Source organism: Rhipicephalus sanguineus, chromosome 5 (genome assembly GCF_013339695.2).
Source record: "Rhipicephalus sanguineus isolate Rsan-2018 chromosome 5, BIME_Rsan_1.4, whole genome shotgun sequence".
In the NCBI taxonomy this organism is placed as follows: domain Eukaryota; kingdom Metazoa; phylum Arthropoda; class Arachnida; order Ixodida; family Ixodidae; genus Rhipicephalus; species Rhipicephalus sanguineus.
Window position 1 is genome coordinate 8,554,484 of NC_051180.1, and position 19,377 is coordinate 8,573,860.

General features: G+C 45.4%; 1 protein-coding gene across 3 annotated transcripts in view; it reads left to right on the plus strand.

Annotated features, from left to right (window-relative positions):
* The first annotated feature begins 1,548 nt into the window (after positions 1 to 1,548).
* Positions 1,549 to 19,377, plus strand: part of LOC119393176 (glutamate decarboxylase) — a 113,720-nt gene continuing 95,891 nt past the window's right edge. For all 3 annotated transcript variants that reach the window (XR_007416314.1, XR_007416315.1, XM_037660009.2), the window contains exon 1: positions 1,549 to 1,710. Coding sequence is in view for 1 of the 3 variants with exons in the window: in XM_037660009.2 (XP_037515937.1) it covers positions 1,662 to 1,710 (49 nt within the window). In the remaining 2 variants the exon portion in view is untranslated. The remainder of the gene's footprint in view (positions 1,711 to 19,377) is intronic.

Sequence of the window (19,377 nt, forward strand, 5' to 3'; positions counted from 1 at the left end):
ATTTGTGACCGTGGCCGGCAGTTCACGGCTGATGTTGTTGAAGAAATTCTGCGTCTTTGTGCCTCCAAACTTCAACATTCAACGCTTCATCACCCTCAGACCAATGGCTTGACTGAGCGCACGAATTGAACACTAGTGAACATGATATCCATGTACGTTAACTCGTACCACAAGAGCTGGGACGAAGTGCTGCCGTTCGTCACCTACACGTATAACACCGCGTAACAAGAGACCGCCGGATACAGTCCGTTTTTATTTCGTTACGCTCGTCCCCCGAGGTGCACTTTGAATGACCGAAAGCTGAGCTAGTTGGTTAGAGATTCATGGTGAAAGACGGCAGGTGTGCACACAGGGACACAAGAGAGAAGTCAGGACACCACAATTGTCCTGACTTTTCTCTTGTGTGTGTCTACCGTTTTACAACCTCTGTGAACAAGCATGTAAACCTTTGAAACCTGCAAGGACGAAAAACATAAAAAGGTCAAGCCATTTAATCTCTAAGATAAAGATTAAATTCTCGTAAAAGTATACATAGAGCGTACGCGGTTATGAGTGTAGCGCCTGTACGAAAACAGCAGTTGCTATGGTCTGCGACGCACGTACAGTCAGTACGAGAAAGAAATATAAGATTTGTGCAGTTTTAGAGCACGCGCGTCTAAGCGCAGGAAGTGCCTAGTGAGAAATATCAGAATGAAGCCTTGCAGCAATTGAAATGCATTGTCAAGGAAAATTTACAGCGCGGAAAAAACACGGAGGTAGGCGACACGGACTAGCGCTGTATATTCCCCTCCCTTCGCCCGTTCGTGTTTTTTCCGCGCTTTAAATTTTCCTTGAATATGAATTACCAACTCGCCCAACCACTCACGTTAATTGAAATGCACATAGCTAAACAAGCGTCATTGTGACGCGCACCAGTGGTCACGCAAGTTCTGCGCAGCCTGCTAAGCCGGCAGCGCACTTATAATCGCCGCAAAGCGCGTCTGGATTAGGAGGTCCCTCAAATGCAGGAATAGCTGAGGAGGGGTATTTTAAGGTCAAAGAGAACACCCCTTATGAAAAAAAAAAAGAGAGAAGAAAGCCGAGGATGTCAGTTAAAAAGGAATGTGACGGCAGTATCGAACGAAAGAGGGTCACATTTGCGCAGCACTATAGCAGCCTGAAGGCATAGCTTCGACAAGGGATCGAACCCGTGCAGTGCGTCCCGAACTCGCGAGGAGAATAGGGTCAATGCAGCTATTTATAAGCTCGTTAGGAGAGGGCAGAAGTTCTCTGCGAGGGTGTGTTCGATCGCCATGTTTGCCCCAGGGACAAGGGTGAGCGCGTGGGTGCCGCTTCTTCGACCGCCTTTCCTACGTCAGTGCTCCGCGCGGCGCTCATCAGCGAAGCGCGTTCCTTTGCCGGTGGTAGCCTCGTGCTTCGTCTAGTGCCACAATCGATCTCGACATTCGGGCCGGGCTGTGCACGGGGGGAGGGGGGAGGGATAGCCCTTGACGTCACCTACGCTACTCGGCCAATGAGCGAGCGCCGATCGATGCAGCGCCCGGTCCGGGGGCGGCCCGAGGCCGGCATTGCAAAGCAGGGCTCAGCGTGCCTGCAGTGCGCCGCCGACACGCTTGCCGGGTGCCGCCAGCAGACCACGCCGACGACGTCGTCCTGCCGTCATGGCCGCACAACACAAGACGGAGGATGTGTCCAAGCTACGGTACACAGGTAAGTCACCCACATTTGGCTGGCACAAAGTGCTTCCACTCACGCGTTCGGCAGTCGTCGTCCGAGTACGAGCTACCAAAATGCAATACTGACCTCCGGTGGTGAAGCGAGGTTCGGATTATATTTAAGCAGCGACACAGCCACTGGCAGCCAACGTGCCGCTACGGCATAGTTTCCAAATGAAACATTTGAGACTGTGCAATAGAATAGCATATCACTTGAGCCAGTGGTCCTTGCACACCCACAGTGTAGTGTGGCCAAGGTGACTCAGCTGCGCGGAGCCATGCTGCGCGGAGCCCTTTCCACCATTCCTTCCTTTTTTTTTACTCGATTCAAAGAGGGTCGGTGCGCCATTAGCGCCATCATGGATGACACTTGTGTGAAATACAGGGATGCCGTGACCTTCTGCGTACCTTGCACCTGCCGTCTCTGCCCCGTGTACGGCGACGCTAGCTACCACAGGAAGCACCCTATGTTGGGTATTCACAGTGAGATTTGGCACTCAAGTTAAATCAGCTTGTGTCATCACACTGTAGTCATCTAACGTCCGTTCATCTTATCTACCACTTTTGTCTACCCTTTGTTGCAACGGGAGAGAAGCCTAAACATTGAAATGATCATCTTAATAAATTTTAAGGTATATACTGCAGGGAGCGTATACCACCGGTATCTTTTTTTGTTTTTTGTTGGGAGACAATATAAAACTTTTCATTGTGCCTCTAGTACATAAAATGAACCCTGAAGTTGTAGGTTTATGGCTATTTTAAATTTTTTTCTTGAGCTCAAGGCATACTCAAAAGTAAAACGACCACGTAAAATATACTTTGCGAACAATTAAAAAGCAATGCGGAATTTCTATGTTGCACTTAACTTCTTGGTTTTTCGCGAAAAACAGGTCATCCTTCGAACTGGCCAAAATACTGCATTTCATTTTTTTCATCCTTGGACCACTAAACACAAGCTAATAATGAAAGTTTACGCGTAATTTTGCATCAGTATTGAAGAAGTCGCATTTGACCAAGTAGCAGAATATACAATGCGCACACTGGTGTTAAATAAAAGCCCTCCGAAGAAGATCTCGATGTACATAAAAACAAGTATAGCGTCTCTTGTAGAGCCCTTGTGTTAGTAGGTTACGTCGGAAGCGCCATGCCTTCCGAAAAATCACTCCAGCCTGAACGATTGATCCCTACCCTTAACTTATCCCGTTTTCCTGAAACATTGTCGAATCTTTGCTAAAATGTTCGCGTCAGTACACGTGTGTTAGCTGAACCGAGAGCCGCACTCGTGGCCACATGCTCTCGATTAAACGGAGTCAACGGCACAACCTGTGCGCCCAAATGCTTGAGATGAGAAGTTAAAAGCCCGGATTTAAAGTGGATCTGAATTCTTTAGGACGGTGCCGAAGTGAACGAAGCACGCGGCAATGGTATGCACGAAGAAAAGCATTTGCGTAATCAAACATACAAGGAGTATGAAAAGGCCGAATAGAACATTATGCGCTACCGTGCTATTTGAAGTGTTCGCCTTTCAGCCTCTGAAAAAAGTTAACAGAGTGACTCATGCTCGTGCCGTTACAACATGCGCTATAGTCTGCTCTGACACACATTCAGGTACAGTAGGCACTTTCCATCGGCGTATTCAAAACCACAAGCCCGGATTTGAAGGGCAGCGGCGAAACTCTTCTTGCCCAATATAGGCGAGGGATACACAGCGACATATTTGTTATGGCTGGCACCAGCCCCACGCAGCTGTGACCTAGCTGGCCTACGTCATCAGCGCCGAGAAAAAGAAAGACGCCAGCAACAATAATCATTCGTTTGTAAACGCCTGAGGCAGTCCAGACTCGGCCGTCTGTCGGTGGCAAACGAACAATCCGGCAGCGGGCCAAATCCCTGCTCTCTGCGCACACACCGCAAGAGTTTTCTTTGCGATTGGCAGATCCATCAAAGATCTAATTGAGAAGCCCATGCGGGCACGTACTTAAGACACATAATTCAACAGGCACGCAGCTTCCTGTGGGCAAGGATTACCCTACCCGCCGTGGCAGCTTAGCGCCTAAGGTGTTGGACCATAGGCCCGCGCAGGGTTCTCCGTTAGGGGTGGGGGGGCAAAGTTTTCCCGCAGCGCCCCCTCCCCCCCTGGACGAGTCCGAAAGGAAATATGCTTAGCAATGGATGTAACAATTAAAATGAAGCAATGACGTTCTCATCAACACAGCCTGCATTAGGTCATCTGCTTTCTGGGGGTAAAAATGGGAGGTGAACAGTTCTTGGGATGCGAAATAGGGGCTCCTCGGCCGCCATACTGTACACGATTAACATTGTACGTTACTATTAGAAGAACACACTTTAAAAACAATTCTAATAACAAATTGATCGGCGAGAATATACTAAATGCGGTCACTTAGATTGTAGGTATAACGTGGCAGCAGAAAGCACAGGACCGGGTTGATTGGCGGAACATGGGAGAGGCCTTTGCCTTGCAGTGGGCGTAGACAGGCCGATGATGATGATGATGATGATATTGTAACCTCAGCAAAAAGATTATTGCTTTGTGGGAACATGGAGACAAACCCTGGTCCTTCCCAAATGACACGTTGCGAGAGCTGCTTTCTGGACAACGAAAAATAACGGAAACCATGGCATCCTTTCTGTCCTCACACGAGAAGATCAAAAATAAACTGTCCGCAGTAAACGACAGAATGGAGGCAATGGAAAAACAACTGTCTACTCTTGCCTCATTGGGCGTCGAGATTAAGGACATAAAAGGCAAGATATCCTACTTTGACATAAACTTTGTAGCGCTTAAAGATAAAGTAGATGACCTAGAAAACAGGAGCTGCCGGAATAACTTAATCCTCTATGGTCTTGAAGAACCCAGGATTGAGACACATGAAGGACTAGAAAAGAAATTTAATGATGACATTAGAATGGAAACTGGGACTTAAAGCGGCCAGCATTGAGCGAATTCATGGATAGGCCGCAGTGTTGAGAACTAATCACGTCCAATTGTAATAAAGTGTATGGATTATCGAGAAAAGTTGTCCATTCTAAATGTGTCGTATAAATTTGAAGGCACTTCGTTGTCTATCGCGGAAGATTTTTCGCGACATGTCCGCGAGCAGCGAAGGATGTTTTGGAAACGTGAGCTAGACGAAAAAGAAAAGAGGGATAAGGTTAAGCTTGCCTAGGGTAAGCTAAGTGCAAGTGGCGTTATGTACGGCTGGGATGTACAGAGACAAGAAACGCCGCTTTAGGCTGAAAAATGATCGACGGGATTGACAAACGAAAAATGATCATCGATTCCTGAAACTGCTGTAGGAGGGTGGTCAACAAAAGCACTGAGCCAGAGGGGCTGATACGATCCTGATATTGTCATACTGACAGAGACACGGCTGAGCAATGAGGTCTACGATAGCGAATTTGTTCCAGCAGGACACTGCGCTTACAGGCAGGACAGTGGTGGCAGGGAGTGGGGGGGGAGTATAATCTACAAAAGTGCGCTTAATGTATTCTTGTTTCCTGATGTACCCAGCATGGAGTGTATATTCTGCAAAGCCTATAGTGACTGTCTCAGGCATATTGTGGGTGCCATGTACAGGCCTCTAACTTTGATGCTTCTACAATGGATGTGTTGAGCAAGTATTTGTGACCATGTCAAACCTGATGATCGGATAATCCTATCAGGTGATTTCTATTTGCCTAATGTTGATTGGTTAGCAATGTCCCCCAAAAATCGTAATGACAAGGTAAGAGGCAATGCTGGATATTGCTTTCACCATTGACTTTACTCAAGTTGTTGAAGGTTTCACAAGAATTCAGGAAAATAGTAAATCCCTACTCGATCTTTTCTTCGTAAGCGCTGCCGTTATTGAGAATTCCACATCTCGAATCATTCCAGGAATTTCCGATCATCAGGCCGTCTTCCTTAACCTCAGAATAGTAAAAACTAACAAAGCCAACCAAATTTTGCATTTTTCAAATTTTTCCCGCATGATGACGAAACTATAGTAGATATGCTCACATTTCATCTGGATAATTTCTCTTGCAGTGATGCCAATGTTGACAATCTTTGGGCTTCATTTACAAAACTTGTATGCATGCATCAATTTGTGCCATTGATGCGTCAGAAAAACAAATGTGTGAATGGTTGAATAAGTAGTTCTACTATGAAATTGCAGAGAAAAATAAAAGGGTTAAAGAAAAAACGAGGTTTTGTGGGTTACCACGTGAGCATAGAGCGAAAATTTTCAGATTTGTCTTCCAAACTTAAAACTCAAGTAGCAGTTGACAAAGAACAACATTTTGCAGTTTCATTCGCCGAAGAAGTTCCGTCAAACAATTTCCCCAACCTCAGCTGATGTGGATGCTTTTACCATGAATGGTGTTTAAACTAATAATGCCACAAAAATTACTAATGCATTGCATAGGCAGTTTCAGTCTTTTACTAAGGATGATGGGAAATTGCCTAATTTTGTGTCACAATTACCAGATGCCAGAAGTTGTCGTCAGTGAACAAGGAATTTTCAACATGCTCTTGAAACTTGATGTAAAAGATTCTGGTGATGCTGACGAAATACCCAGCGCCTTTTAAAAAATAGTACGCCGAATGGGTTGCCAAATATTTGTGCATTATGTTTACGAAATCATTGTGTGAAGGACAAGTGCCGATCGATTGAAGAATAGCCAAAGTGAAACAACTGCACAAAAAAAGCAAGAAAGATGACGTCAGTAATTATAGGCCAATGTCACTAACGTCAATGGTTTGTAAGTTGCTCGAGCATACGGTTCGTAATCATATTTCGGAATTTTTAACTGCCCATAATGCCCTATCTGAGTCGCAACGTGGACTCAGAAAAGGCTATTCGACTTGTACCCATTTAGTTCACACTGTTCACGACTCTGCATTGGCAACTAACAAATGTGTTTCAGGGCTGTGCTAGCAACGCAATCAATGTGTGTCTCCCATCTCGGATCACTTAAAAAGGTTGTACCAAAATATTTGCGATTAGATACTCTGCTTAAGGGACAGTTGTCAATAGTGTAAGAAAAGTTACACTTGTAATTTTTGCGGGTTATTGCCAAGGAAACATACTTACATTTACACATTTATTGTTCAGAGACATTTACCTGTGTTTTCACCGCTCGTGTATATCTTCCAAGGCTCTGTTATGTATTAGGTTATCTGCAGGAGTATTAATTTCTTGGTAACTTAGGCGGTCGCCTGCAAAGAGCTTGAGTTTCACATTAGCAGAGAGGGGCAGGTCATTGTTAAATATTCTGAATAAAATTGTTTTCGGAACGCTGCCCAGTGGTGCGCCTGATGTGACATGACATTCTAGAGGTGGTGTCCTAGAATGTCCAAACTGCGAGTGATTAGTTGAGTAGTCCTTAATCCAGTAAACAATGGGACCACTTGCAAGTGTTAGGTCTAATTTCGTTAGTTTTTCTTTTAAATATGAAACGGGGTTGAATGCTTTGGGAGAATCTTAGAAAATAAGATCAGATTGTGGTTATCAGTGGCCTGTGGTTATCAATCTCACAGTATACGCGCATGCACTCAACCGTTCAATTTCTCAAGAGCGGTCACGTAGGCTGGAACATCCCAAGAAGCGTAGAAATGCTTTAATGACTTTGCAACTCGCAGCGTGTGTGTTCATGTTGTGGGGTCTGTAAAGACGCCGCACTCTTGGAACAAACGGAGGCAGTTCACGCCGTCCGCCAACAACCACGTGTACATTTATTAACCTGGTTTTACATCGCGACGAGCTCGCCAGCCGCATCTAATACACAACTAGTAAAATGCTAAATAACGTTGTACAATGCCAAAAACAATAATCAGAAAACATAGCACATGCAACACGCGCATGCGGCATCGCCGACGTCCGACTCACCACGAGGGGCCCGCGGGAAACGAGCCGCAGTATCGTCCCCCACGGACCCACCGCGAAAGACGTCCATTCACGGCGCTACCGAAACCCTAAAGAGAGCTCCTTGCTTCTTCCTGTGTGCCGGCCTAACCTCTTTCCCGCCAGGCGGCACTGGTGGCGCCACCGCACCAACCTTACGCTGCGCAATCACAGCGCAACCCCTCGCTCGGCGGCCGTTAAAGCTAACTGCGGCTAATCCGCAAGACGCTCATGCCCCATGAGGCGCAAACGACCTTACAGGAGGTGATAGCGCCCCCACAATGTGTGTTAATGCGTGATAATGCGTGTATTTCATATACAATTCGATGTATCGAGACTACAGAGTGCATCAACTCCATGATTAGGAGTGCAGCAAGTAGACATAAAAAAACGAGGCTAAGTGAAATGCCCCTAGTAGCACTATGGGAACTGGTAATCAAAATACATCATAAAGGCAACTAGCTCAAATGCCTGTCGTTCTGGTCATCAAAGCTGCAAACGAGTATGATGCCTCCCGTTATCACATCACGTTGGGAGTACAGACTATCCTCGTTATGACGACGTAGCATCGATACCATTAATTAGTTCGTCATATCCAATATTCGCTGTAACAGTATAGATAAAATCCGGCTCTAAAATACCGGCAATCTGGCTCACGCAAAAATCATTAATACAGAAACGCACATTTCTAAGCTTCAAATCTTCTACAAACGAGGTAACCCCTACCTGTCCCCTTGTTGCATTTCAAGCTAACATGAAAAGGTAAAATTACGACAGAACAAAGTTCGCTTGAGCCCTGCATTCACAGTTATTTGAAGAAGTCAAATGCGCTTTTTCTTTTTGTGCTGGACGGCCAGAGTTTCCGCGATTTTGTTTGACGAAATTTTTAATGTCACAACCTCATTTAGAAGTAAAATGGTCGTAAATTGTCTTTCAATATTTACTTCGGTTTTTACACTACCTTTTGCGTTTCCGGCTTCGCGAGAGCCAGATATTTCTTTGTCACAGCCGTTAGCACGGCGGCGGTAGTGTCTTCGGTTTCGTTGTAGAAAAAAATAAATGTCAGTGAAATGAAGCGTGAGCAACCAAAATTCGTATTTAATTCACTATAACCGATAATTCACTATATCAGTGTTCGTTATAACGAGGTTCAACCGTTCTCGCAAAGTAAAGATGACTCGACGAAGACTAAAGTATATTACAGCAGAAACTGCAAGAAGTGTAGACCCATCTATCGTTTGCTTGAGAAAGGCGTAACGCTGTTTTGCTATGCGTTGCTGAGCATGCTAAAGTTACTGATATTTTCGGATATTCATTTAGATATGAAGCAAGTTCTTTTTCTATTGCCTCAGCACGCATGAAAAGCTTGTAAAGCTGACACAGTATGAGTAACAGGCAAGTACACTGCAAAGAAAGTTCGCCGGCTCATGGCGCATATATCATTACCAAAAATGCCACGGCATGAGGCACGCTTCACTTCTTTTTTATTGTGTGTTATATTGCTCGCCCTAGGCCACTCTTGTAAGGGTGAGGCTGCCACCGCATCGTTATTTTCGAAATTACTTCAATAGTGTCTTCGTAGTTGCGTTGACTTTTGAGAGCATCGCAATAACTGGCATGTAGGTCTCAAGTTCCAAAGAATGTCGTTGACTTTATATTGCTGAAAGACCTTCTAAAACTACTAATGGGTGGCTTTTCAGCAACCATTTGTGTATCCAGCATCGTGTGGGTTAAAAAAAAAGTGTGTCATTATTAAGCGGCCCAGGAAAATATTTTTGTATGATTAGAATATCTTCCGATTCCATGTCTCCATGTTCCAGAAGAACGTTACAGCACGATTAGCCGGACAGCTTTTTAAGAATGTCATGCGCACCGTAGCCAGTGATGTAGGCAGCACTATCAATTTTATTTTGTCTAGCTATAATGTCATTATCGCAGATCATCATTGAGCTAGTACAAATTGATCTGTCTTGCATACCTTGTACTACGAGTACGTCACAAAGACCTTCTGAACTTGTTCGCAACGGCCTTAGAAAAGATTGCCGTACAGAAATATGGTACTGCCCACCAGCGATCTGCCAGTATAGCGCCCGAAACGATATTCAAGTGCATCCGTCTTTTGCGTTTTCTTGTAAAATAATTTCAATAAACTTTAGGCAAATTGGCGCCTACGAAATGGTCGCGGAACCAATCACGGCCACAGCAACCACAAAGTGATTACCGCTACCGTTAGCCTAAAGTAATATTAAAACACACCCCTAATCATCAGCATGTTTGATACAGCGTCGCTGGACATTCACGTTCGCAGGGCGGGATGGTGGCCAATCTTCTCATGCTTCTTTCGCTAAATATGGGAAGCGTTGTTACCGCTCGCACGGAAACACGGCGGCGAAGCAAAAAAAAATCCTTGATATCATACAAAAAAAAAAGTTTTTTGAAAAATGCGCTATCAAAGGCAAAATCAACTGGATGAAAAAGGTGACATGAAATGTACGTCGGTTTTAACAGAAGCGGGCCAGCACAAACGAATAGGAATGAAGCAACAATGTATGCGGCTTAAGAACGGAGGTCGTCACAAGGTAAAAAGATACAACAACAATTAATGTTATTGGTTTTACAAAATTGCAAGGTCTTTCTTTGACAGAGGGCAGGCTGACGCAACTGGGTCCGAGCTGTTCTATACACGGCGCCTTGCGTACTTCTCGAGCAATCTGGTCTCTGTATTTTCTGATAATGACAGCTTGGTCAAGAAAGGCGGAACAACCGCAAGTTGCTCAGTGTAGGGTCATGTTGCTGCCCGACTTTAGCTTTAAATTGTTTGCGTGTTCACGCAAGCGATCGGTGATAATCGGTCAGTTTGTCCGACGTGTAAACACGTCCACAAGAGAACGGAATCTTATACACGACGCCGCATTTGCAAGGCACAAACCACGTGTCGTGTTTCTTGCTGCATATGTCAGGCCTTTCACTATTCACGTTGACACGCTTGCGCAGGCCTCCAGGCTCGTTAGGGGCGGAAAACATTGCACTGACACCTACGCGTCCTGCAGCCTTCTTAATCCTCGTCGCACGTACGGGATAACAGCAGTTTTTGTCCTGTCCGTGTTTTTCGGAGGCACGCCACTGGCTTTCTTGAGTCTGCGCAAGAAAGTCTGCGCGGAAAACCAGCTACTTTTCGTCGGTTGATTTGCGAGTCAAAACTTTGCGCAATATGGTGAGGACATGGCATCGTCAGTGCGTTCTTAGTGGGAGCAACGGCAGGCCAAACTAGCGTCGAGCGGTTAGAGCCGTAAGGAAGCGTCTTCTCGAACGGGGGCCATACATCCAACAAACATGTTCTGAGGTAGTAAAGTGCAGCTCGAGGTCAAGAAAAAAAATATTTTTATTTATTTTATTTTGACACATTGCAGCCCAATTTTGGCTATCGCAGGAGGGGGGCATTTTTATTATGTATACAACAGAACATAAAGTAATCAACACTTTCCTTCCAACACTGCAAGGAAAAAAAAAAACAAGAATACAGCAACTCTTAAGAAACCTAGCGCGAATAAATACGCTAATGCAAGAAATATTCTAAAGGCAACAATCTAGTTGTACCACGCAATAAATTCCATTTTTCAATAGTGTGCGGAAAGAAGCGTAATTTAAATAGGCCAGTACGTGGCTGAAACGTTGTTAGGCTAAGCTTGAGGCTATTTCTTGTGGGTTTCAGTTTATCTGGAGACAGATATTCGTTGGTTAATGAGTAGCGTGGAGTGTTAACGAGAATATGCAGCAATTTTAGGCAATCGAGATCGCGTCGCTCGGACAGGGTTTGCAGACCTAGCGTAGCAAGGTGAGAGGAGGTTGAGACGGATGGCTTTCTTTTGAACGGATACTAGTGCGTTAATGCCCGATACTTTATAATGTTTCCGTATGGGGCAGGCATATTCGAGAATGGGAGGGATTAGCGATTTATGTGTTAGTAATTTTGTTTCGCGTGGAGCATATTTCAATCTACGACTCAGATAGCCCAATTTCTTTAGAGCTTTATTGCAAGTGTATTCGACATGTTTGGACCAGGACACGTTGGGTGTGAAGATGAGGCCTAGGCACTTGTACTCGGACACTGGTTTCAGGGAGGAGCCATTAAAGGAGTAATTGAACAAAGAAACTGCGATGCACTTACAGAAGAAGAGAGCGACTGTTTGAACAAAGTTTATATTCATTTGCCATTTGTCGAACCATCTGCAAATTTGGGCAATATAATCATTAAAATGTAGTCATCGTTCGTATTAATTACACTATACAGTACACAGTCGTCGGCGGCGTATAGGCGGATTTTGGCGGACACATACTTCAGCAAATCATTTATGTCCAATAAGAACAAAAGTGGCCCCAGGACTGAACCCTGGAGAACTCCGGACGACACATTCACTATAGACGAGTTCGAGGAATTGAACGAAACATACTGTGAACGGTTGCAATCCATTCAAGGAATAATTGTTAAGTATAGCGCGAAGCTTATGCAGAAGTTTTCAATGTGTAACAGTATCGAATGCCTTTGCAAAGTCGATGAAGATTGCATCAACTAGGTATCCCGAGTCTAGAGCGTGTGAAATGTCATGCGAGAATTCTGCAAGCTGAGTTGTTGTGCTAAAACCACGACGAAAACCATGCTGAGCATCACTAAGGAAGTTATTATTTTGAAGAAACCCCACGATACGCTTTAAGGTTACGTGCTCTAAAAGTTTACATGATTGAGACGTTAATGAAATCGGGCGATAGCTTAATGATGACTGCTTGCTGCCAGATTTATGCATAGGAAGAATTTTGGCTGACTTCCAAGCTGAAAGAACAGTTGAGGTACTTAAGGACTTTTGAAAAATTATGTTTAAATAACGGCTAGTCCACTCACAATATCTAAGAAGAAAATCCTTAGGAATGTCATCAGGGATAAGCGATTTCCTAAGAGCAAAACTAAATTGCCAAGAAAAAGAACGTAACATAGTGGTAATACAAATAAATCATAACAACAGTAAAGGAGGTTATTATTATACCAGTGTCCAAAATAAAATAACTGTAATACAACTGTCTATAATAACTGTCTACGCCATAACTAACACCACTGCACCTGAATTATATATCTAATATTACGCGTGTATTACAGTTATTTTATTTTGGACACTAGTATAACAACTACCTTCTTGGCTGTCGTTATCATTTATGTGTATTAGTGCTACGTTATGCTTTTTTTTCTTAGCAACGTTATCTCCGATATTATTGTGTTATATATGATTTTAGATGGTGTCTATGCATCTGTGTTGTGTTTGATGTTGCCTTGCATAATGTGCCCGCCCCCTCTGTAATGTCGAAAGGCCCTGAGGAAAAAAATAGGTGAACTGAAATGAAACATTCTAAAAAGACAGGGCGTGCAAACACGGACACAAGAAAGAAGTCAGGACACCACAAACGCCGACTAACAACTGAAGAGAAGCACAACGGCTGAAAAGAAAGAAGGCACGAAAACTTATCTGCGCATGCCCATGCAACAGGCGAACCTATCAATCCGGCACGCGTGGCGGTCTACGTGGAAGAAAACTGTTAAGGTATGTAAGTCCGGGATAGTATGAAATGAAACATTTCATACTATCCCGGACTTACATACGGACAAATGACAAAGACGCATCCCGGACTTACATACGGACAAATGAATGATAGGTTTCGATAGCATGATGTGGATCAGGGGATCACACATCATGCTATCGGGGGATCATCTTGCATCAGTCACCCGTCAGTAACGATTTCTAACAAAGAAGTTTCGCTCCTAAAGGAAAGGGGTTAACGATAGGTATGGAGAGATAGTGCCTTGGTTTGCACCGTTGACCATGCGTATGTGCCGCGGGTGACGTAGTCCGAGTATATATGTTTTCTTCTGGCCTAATAAAGCCTTCAGTTGATAGTTAGCGCTGGTCTTGTTCCCTCCCTCTGTGTCACTGTCCTTTTTTTGCGCTAAAAGCTACTCAAGATGAATTTCTACCAACTAGCTCGACTTTCGGTCTTACCTCATGATGTGGGTTAACGATGCGGATATGCGGGTATTGACCACACAGAGATAGAAAGAAAGGAGAAAAAGCAATACAAGCAATACAAAGTAAAAAAAGGTTAAAGTGACACACATCAACAGCATAAGAAACAAATAAAAAAAGTAAACACGAACAAAAATTAACACCATCTTCCCAAAGGGAACCCTGATGGGATGCGAAGCAGCAGCGTTGCGCACGGGTGGCGTCACGGGTTGAACGGCGCTAACGCAGTGGAGAGGGTGAAGCGAGAGAGAGGTGACACGTACAGACATGTTTCAACGCGCATGTTAGGCGCGCGTCAGGTTTATTGCGCGTGAACCGACGAGTCGGCGGTGTAGCGAGCGGCGGTCGCGGTAGCGGAGCGAGCGGCGGTAGCGGCAGGTGTTGCGGGCGAACGGACGAGGCGGCAGCTGCGGGTGCTGCGGCGAGCGCGTGGCAGGCGAGGGAGAGAGTGACGTCAGCGCGCACTGCGAAAGGAGCGTGACGTCAACGTGACCAACTTGGCACCGCTCCAACACCTGCGGCGAGGAGAGCGCGTTGCGCCGTGTTCGTACGGACGCACGTAGGGACAGCGTTACACAGGCCAGTCAAAGAGCTGCTTCGCATCTAAAAGAAAGTGCGACTTATATACGCGTTCAGTGGTCGCCATAGAAGACACCTAAGTCGAACATTAGCGTCGCCTTGAATTTTCACTGAAATGATGTAAAGGGGAAAAGGTTGGTGCCTTTATGGCGGCACCGGCTACTCCTTTCCACTTAGCAAACGAAATAGAAAAATACTGAAAAGAATAAAAAATGGAATGGGTACAAAAACTTGGAGGGCGCTTGAGCTTCGCCTTTAAGAGTGGAACGCGATTGCGTAATCGGGCCCCGTGCGCACCGCCTTCTCAATTGCTAGCCTAGCTTCGGTTCTCGGTGGATGCCTCAACCGTGCCGCAAGGAAACTAACGTTTGTGCGCGTAACATTGGCCGTTTCAAACTATCCTAGGATGCCCACTGCAAGTACAGTTGCGAAGTACCCACACTTTGTGGATGCTGTTGCTGATAATGATGATTAATGATGTGTGAGCGCTTTGTAATGGATGGGCCCTTAAAACATTCACTGTTGCACTTCGTGTTTTGACACCTGGTGCGATTCTACGCTTCTGCCACGCAATATTGCATTAGTTAAGGAGACTCGTCCCACTGCCTGGCATTCATATAGTGTTCTTTTTTTTCGAAGCTTGGCACACACAGGAAAGACACAAAAGACAATTAATTACACATGGCGTAAAACACACAATCATATCATTATACGTTGAATGTTCTTCGATCTAACAGTAACAGAGTTACTCGTAATATATTTCGTGCTGAATCATATTTCGCGCACTCTAAGGAGGAAATGGTGCACATTATGGCCACAAGGACATTCCGGACTAGATACACACTTAATTTTGCATAGAAAGTGTACTGTAAATGTCGTGCCTATATATATCCGCTGCCTATGCACTGAAATTTCAATTTTTCTGTTTTGATTAAGATCTGACGGATTTGATAGGTTTGTACAAGGGCCTATTACACATAGTTCCGAGCATCTAGATTGTTCATCGAACCAGTTGACCTTGCTGAGGCGGCAGGATATTTGTCTCAGGATGAGACGGATTTCATTGCGTCAAAGAGGAAGAATAATTGCCTCTGCGTTATTGCGTGCCAAATTCGCAGGTTGCGTCTGCCGCAGTGTCGTGGTAATGATTGAAATGGAGTTTCGGTGTCGGCGTCGTTGGTTGTGAGCAAAAAATCGTTGGTTGTGAGTCGTTGGTTGTGTGGCAGAAGCGTAGAATTGCGCCAGGCATCAAAACATGTGCATTGCGCAACGAGTGGGTGTTTTGAAAGCCCACCCATTATGAAGCGCTCAGACATACTTAATCATCGTAAATCAGCAAAAGCATCAATAAAGTGGGCAGCTGCGTAGGTTCGCGTGTTGCCTTACGGACGTGTGGCCCTTCTTTGATTCGCAAAAGGAAGAATTATGGCGTAGTGGGCACTTAACAACTGTACTTGCAGTACGCATTCTAGGATAGTTTTAAACGGCCAATGTTACGTGCACAGGCGTTCGTTTCCTTGCGGCACGGTTGAGGCATCCACCCAGAAGCGAAGCCAGGCTAGCAGTTAAGAAGGCGATGTGCAAGGGGCCCGATTACGCTATCGCGTTCTACTCTTGAAGGCGAAGCTCAAGCGTCCTCCAAGTTTTTCCAACGATGTTATGAGCCTCAACGCTGATACAGTTGCGAACAGTTCTGCAATGGTAGAAGGTGTCACTCGAAAAGTCCGCTCTAGCGCCAAATGTGGTATGACAAAAGCTGAAGTAGAGGAATTTTTTATGGCACGAAACGCGCCTGTACTTAACTGCATGTTGATCTTCCCAAAAAACAAAAAAAAAAGAATCACAAGAAACTGTTCTGCTTGCACGATCCGTCTTCGTTGCATTTCTGGTAGTTCCCCCAGATGGCTCACATGCAGCGGGCGGTTCTCGCGCCCTGGGTGTGGAATACGGTGCAGGCGTTCGCAAACCGCGATGCTCGTTGCAGATAAGAGAGGCTCTGGCGCGCCTTCCGGAGGGTGCCGAGCCCCCTATCGGTACCGTGTAACCGCCAGGAAATGAAGTGTCCCCCGGCGCTGCGATAAGCGCGCTACCGCGGCGGCGTCGCATTTCGCGGCTCATCGATCGGCCCGTCGCGGCTGGGAGCCAGAACGGTCGCCTGAATTGCTGTTGTTCATGCCAGCTCGCCCTTAGCTTCTCAGCACCGTATGTGCTTATACCATCCCAATCCTGATTTCCTTGCCAGGTGGAAAAAAAAAAGTAGAGAAAAGAAGTTTCCTGCGGCGCAGACTGCATTGAAATCTAAGTACATTTCGGCGTTGCGTCGATGCTGGAAATACGCAACATTCGACAAGACGAGCCTGTTCGGAGCGAATAGCTTGTGCCATAACTTCGCTCTAGCGTTTTTGTCCCCGGCGTACTTTTCCGACTCCCTCCTCTTATCATTGGTTTCTTTCTTTCGGCTTCTGAAGCTGTAAACCAGACCGAGTTGTTTGCCATCATCGTATGCTGCTTATATGCAGATAAGGAGCATATTGGAATATAAAGAGCTTTGCCTTGGTCTGTTCGAAACGCGGTAAAACGTCAGGACAAACTATATCGCGTGCATTTATTGAGAAAGTTATGAGAACGTTCTTAATATGATTTACTGAGCCGTTTCGTTTTGTTTTGTTTTTTTATCCATAAGGCACCACAGAGAGAAATTTTTTTCGAATGTGTCTACCCGGTGAAAACCAAAATGGCACCTGAATTGGAATTTCTTTCCTTAAACGATTGCAGCAAGCAAACTAACAAGACTGACGAATAACGCATAAAATTGCAAAGAAAACGAAGGCCACTAAGAGCTCGTATACATATATAGCAATGATCGAGGCCTTTTTTTATGCAGATGTACATAAATACCTGTGTGTATCTTTACTCTTCACACTAAGGGAGACATGGCAAATGAAAAATAGGACAAAAAAACACATTTTGTTGTCTGTACAAATGCTTTAGACGCGGAAATAAAGCAGCCAGGATCCCATTCATGGCGCGGTGTCAACGGGTTACAGAGAATGCCCAAGATGCGTGCTTAAAATAACAGAGAGCTGAGCTAATTTGTAAGTATTTATTCTAAAAAGACAGGGCGTGCAAACATGGACACAAGAAAGAAGTCAGGACTTCTTTCTTGTGTCCGCGTTTGCACGCCCTGTCTTTTTAGAACGAGATGCATGCTCCTTAATTGCAGCGCGTATAAACGGCGTCGCGCCTTCCGCATCAAGCAAATTCCTCCCCTTTTTTCTCTCTCTCTCTCTCTTTTTCACGCTTCTCGGAGCTACACCTAATCCTTCATCACGCGAACAGTTGTGTCTCAGTTTACCACCGCTGGTTCGCTAAAAGACACGATAAGCAGACACGTGCGAAAAACCATTTAGGTAGCTCCGGATGACGCATTTACAATGCGTGCTTTGTTCTTCAGCTTTTTTTAAATATTTATTTCTACTTCTCGCCGAAGAAACTCGATCTAATCCTGGTCCCGAATCCCCGTTCGCGCGGCCGGTGACTCTGATCGAATTTCCGCCGCTAAATTTGCAACCTATTGTGTCGCGGCCGCTTCGCCGCGCCTCCCTCCCGGCGGAGCCTGCCTCTAAACGGCAGGCGCCTTATTAGGTGACTGCCGTGATTGCGCCATTGTGCTAAACGAACTGTCTCTTGTACTCAGTCCAAGTGAACACGTATGCGCATTCCCCTCTCCGTCAGAAATTCACCCGCATTTTGATCGCATTTGGTTTATCGTTGCATATTATAATAACCTTTCCAACTGCACAGTGACTGGTGAGCTCAAACAAACTGTTTCACTAGTCTCAGCTGCAGCTTAAATTTTGTGCCCCGCCACGGTGGTCTAGTGGTTATGGCACTCGACTGCTGACCAGAAGGTCGCGGGATTGAATCCCGGCCGCGGCGGCTGCATTTTCGATGGAGGCGAAAATGTTTGAGGCCCGTGTACTTAGAATTAGGTGCACGTTAAAGAACTTTAAAGAACCACAGGTGGTCTAAATTTCCGGATCCTTCCACTACGGCGTCTCTCATAATCATATTGTAGTTTTGGGACGTTAAACCCCAGATATTATTATTAGCTTGAATTTTGTGGTGCGAAGCGCTGGTTCAGTTTACAGAACGGCGATCGCATTTGTCACGAGGCTTTAGAATCGCTAGCTGCAAGTCAAACACCTGAAGCTTGTTTTCTGGTGTACGGAGTGTTTGCACTTCTGACATTAACAAGTATCAAGAGTCACTCAAATAAGGAAAGCAAAACATGGTGGACGCTTGTGTTTCGCCTTCAAAGTCGGAACGCGATAGCGTAGTCGAGTGCCGTCGTTCGCATCACCTTCTCATTCGTTTGCCACGCTTCGCTTATCGGTGGACACCTCAACCGTACCGCGAGGAAAGGAACGGCCGTGCGCGTAACATTGGCCGTTTTAATCTCTCCTAGAATGCCAATGAATATACAGTCACAAAGTATGGCCAGTGCGCTATAAGAGCGGCGGTTGATGTGCGCCGCGCCCTTTCCGAAGATGGGCAAGAGTTCTCGTACGCCCGATGAAGAAGCGGGAGTTGACACGAGAGCGCTTCGCTGTCTCGAGAGCTGTCCCTGCGTGGAAATTGTCTTTTTTTTTTTTTTTGCGAAGCAGGTACAAGCACCGGCTTGGTTCTGTGGTAGAACGCCTGACTGCCACACAGAATACCTGGGTTTGATCCCAACTCCGAACCTATTATTTTAAATCTTTGCATCCATCGCGATTTGTTGCTCAAGGACAATTCCGCCGATGCCGACGCTGGAATTTCTGCGGCACGGGCTTTTTAACGCTATTGCGTTAGAAAGTGTGGCAATATCTTCGTCTCATATAGCATGCATGGTTGATTCTCGCATCTGCCCTAACTGCTAATGTACGGCACTAAGTACACGACCAATTGGAGATGTGGTTTCATGCTTACAGGAGCTCGCAAAGTGAAGGGTAGTTGATGGCAGAGAAAAAGCTACATCAAAGGGATTTTTGCGTGTGATTACAGATAGATACGCTTTAATTTACGCCCTTTTCTTTTATGGTTAGTAGTAGGCGTGTAATGCGTTAA